This window comes from Brassica oleracea, chromosome C8, assembly GCF_000695525.1.
Source record: "Brassica oleracea var. oleracea cultivar TO1000 chromosome C8, BOL, whole genome shotgun sequence".
Classification (NCBI taxonomy): domain Eukaryota; kingdom Viridiplantae; phylum Streptophyta; class Magnoliopsida; order Brassicales; family Brassicaceae; genus Brassica; species Brassica oleracea.
Window position 1 is genome coordinate 26960330 of NC_027755.1, and position 3369 is coordinate 26963698.

Below are 3369 nucleotides of genomic sequence, written 5' to 3' on the forward strand. Positions count from 1 at the left end.
TTCACCCAACTTGTCTCCTTACTCTTCAACTGTTAGGTGCTTCTTGTGAGTTTAAATTCGCCCAGCTCCACTATGTTCCTGAAAGTCCAGCTCCTTATCCTTGTTTCTCAAGTTTAGCCTTATTTCTCAAGTCCAGTTTCTTATCTCTTTCTCAAGTCCAGTCTTATTTCTCAAAACCAGCCTCTTATCTCTTTCATATCCTTTGTCAATACTCTTAAACCAGTGTGGAAGCATTCACTATTTGTTACTTATAAAATATGAGAAGCATCTAAATTAAGTAGCGCACTTGAAAAATATGAAGGAAAAAGAGTAATTATAATTTTAAGAAATGGATTGTGTAATTAAGCATCAAGGTTAATAAGCCAATATTTTGTTTCTAGGGAAAAACAGATTAGGTAAAGTTAACAAAATCACATATTCCACGTATAGAGTAGGTTAACAATAAATTGACAATTTTAGGTTTGTTTTTGACACTTTCAAATAAAAAGAAAGGATATATGCTATGCATAGTTTAATAGCCCAAGCAAAAAGAGTCATCACACGAAACAACAAATATATGTATACCCAAACTAGTTGAATCTACGTTTTCTCCAGCGAATCCGACTTGTGTCTTGCTTAGAAAACCCTGGAATCCTAACTACGCTAGGAACGTAGCTGCATAAAAAAGGGAAACGACATTCCCCTTCATTAGCTTTAATTACTTGGAATTCCTTGTCGTTGATGACTCTGATAATAGATAGACCCTTCATGTCAGTATCATTACAAGTTATAACAAGCCTATTGTTTTTGTCGAAATAATAATTTGTAGAAAGGAGGGTAAGACGTGGATATATAAGCGGAAACTCTGGTATGTCCACGACCACCAATTTGGTCCAAGAAGTAAGCATGAGCCAATGCTTCACCCATATGCATATCTTCCTTGTTTTGTGACATTGCTCCAACACCGAAAGCCTATCTCCTTTATAAATCTCTAGTGCAATAGGATTCATCTCATCATAGCTGAATGGCAAGTCATCTATGGGCTGAAACCTTTCTTTGTAAAAATCATAGCTTTGTACAAAAGCTCTATGATCTTCTCGAAGACCTATACAATAAGGAGTTCCTCTCAGAGAGAGGATCGACAACGGCACACTAAGGAACCAATCAAAACTGATGCTATCTATAACCTTCCATGTCTTGGATGCAACTTCACAGACCTCGACCCTTGAAGGTCTATTTCTGGAATTACTAGCACAACGAAACCTTAAGATCCTGTAATCACAGTGGCTGAGGTATCCAAGGCTGTAAGCATCATCTCGTTCGTGAAAATCACTACCGCATTTGATCCAGGTTGTTTCCTTCAGTAACAGGTTCCTAACCAAAAGCTGGTTGTCCATGACACACAACAACAAACCGTCGCACTGAACAGTCTTGTACACCCTAATTGGATTACATGGTTGAGCTTTTATAAGGGTAAAGTCTTGGACGATCAAGGACGGAGGATCGACCACGTTTTTCTGCTCCTCAATGCCAACGGCAGAAATCGTAGGACCACTGTCTTTGAGTGTAAACCGATGCTCACCGCTATAGCTGTGCATGTGAAACGACAAGTTCTTCTTGTTGAGTCTCACTTCCAAAATAAGATTATTCCAAGATGCCTTTAGTGATTCACATGAATAATACAGATACACAGTGTGAATTTCGGTTCCTACAAAGGGCTTCTTATGTTTATGAATAATACAGAAACACAGATTCTATTCTCTTGTTTTACAACACGTTATCAGCACGATATAATCTAAATCCCTACGCTAAAACAAACCGCCTAAAACCCTAACCCTAATCGGCGAACATCCTTACCGGCGAACCATCCTAATCCCGATCGCGAAACCTTACATCCCGATCCTTGTTTGCAATCTGTTCCCGATCAGCTTCAGCTTAAGGCGTTCCTGATCCTAGCTCAGAGGATCTTGGCTTGTTCAACCTCAGCTCGCAAACAAGACGATCTCCGACAACTCGCGAACCGATCAGCATGTTGGACAGTTCGCGTTCCCGATCTCAGCAATCAGACAGCTCGCGACAACATCAGCTCGTGTTCCGATCAGTTCCAGCTCGCGGTTCATTTCTTTGGTGGTCTATTCAACCCTACTTGAGGTTAAGGTAATTCGAAACCTTTAAAAGAACCCATAATCGAATTTGATTGTTTGATAAGAATCAAAACCATAAAAACTACAAACCCTAATAGTATGATCTGATGTTGAAATCAAAAACATAGGGTAATATATCAAAACCCCAATGAGTAAATCGAAGCTCATAATCATAAATTCGTGACCCCAAACGCTAATCGAGATTGATTGTTTGATCATTAAAATCGAAGCCTTAATGGTTTTGAATCTCAAAACCTCAATGATCTAAGATCAAAATCAAAACCCTAATATCCATGATCCTAGCCGCATACATGCTTATTGCATGAATACATGAAATCGATTTTATTTAAAACCCTAATACTAAAACACATTCGATTTTATAAACCTTAATTCAAAATCAAATTGATTGATTGAATGAATTAAAATCGAAACTCTAATCTAATGCTTTGAATCGAAATTGATTGTTTGAATGATTGTATGTTTGGATATAGTATGCTAGCCTTGATTAATTAAAACCGTATTGAATTTGATCACATAGAAATCGATTGCTAGGATTGATAATCTCATACTTGAATTTGGTTGTTTGAATTGATAAAACCGATTGAATGATTTTTAAATTGAAGTCGTATTGATTGTTTGATCGGAACCCTAATGTCTTGAAATTAAAATTGAATACTATCTGGTTTGATTGATTAAAACCGAATGCTTGAATTGAAATAGAAATCGCTTGCTAGGTTAAATGATTTATGCATTCTCGTCTTGATAATGATCCGGCTAGTATTGATAGTTTTCATACATTCTCGAATGAACCCTAATTGATGCATTGCTCGACTGTTTGATTGCAATTACACATTGAACTCTTAGAAAACGGTTTGCTAAGATTGAAAACGAATAACCATTGTGCTGATTGCATTGAAACCGTTTGCTAAGATTGTAGCCGTGCGGCTTGTTTGCATCATGCATGCATAATAGTGCGAACTGATTGCATGTAGAATCTGAATGCTAAGATTGAACATGTATGCATCATATACGGATGACCTATTTGCATCATACCTAGAATCTGGATTGTTTGAGCATATTGATTGCATTCGCTTGAACACTTTTAAATCTAAATTATGAAACATATGATTTCAGATGTCGAAAATCAACAACTTGGATTTTGCTGCCCTAAGTCTCTCTGGAGATAAATACTTGCAATGGGCACTTGATGCTAAGATCATCTTAAAATCCAAGGGACTCGGTGAAT

General features: G+C 37.2%; 1 protein-coding gene across 1 annotated transcript; it reads right to left on the reverse strand.

Moving 5' to 3' along the window:
* Positions 1-509: 509 nt before the first annotated feature.
* On the reverse strand, positions 510-2010 carry LOC106309072 (putative F-box/LRR-repeat/kelch-repeat protein At1g11620). The gene is made up of 2 exons (XM_013746146.1): positions 1975-2010; positions 510-1637 (listed from the first exon to the last, which is right to left on the reverse strand). The coding sequence occupies exons 1-2, from the start codon at positions 2008-2010 to the stop codon at positions 570-572; spliced, it is 1104 nt and encodes a 367-aa protein (XP_013601600.1). The 3' UTR covers positions 510-569.
* Between the last annotated feature and the right edge of the window lie 1359 nt (positions 2011-3369).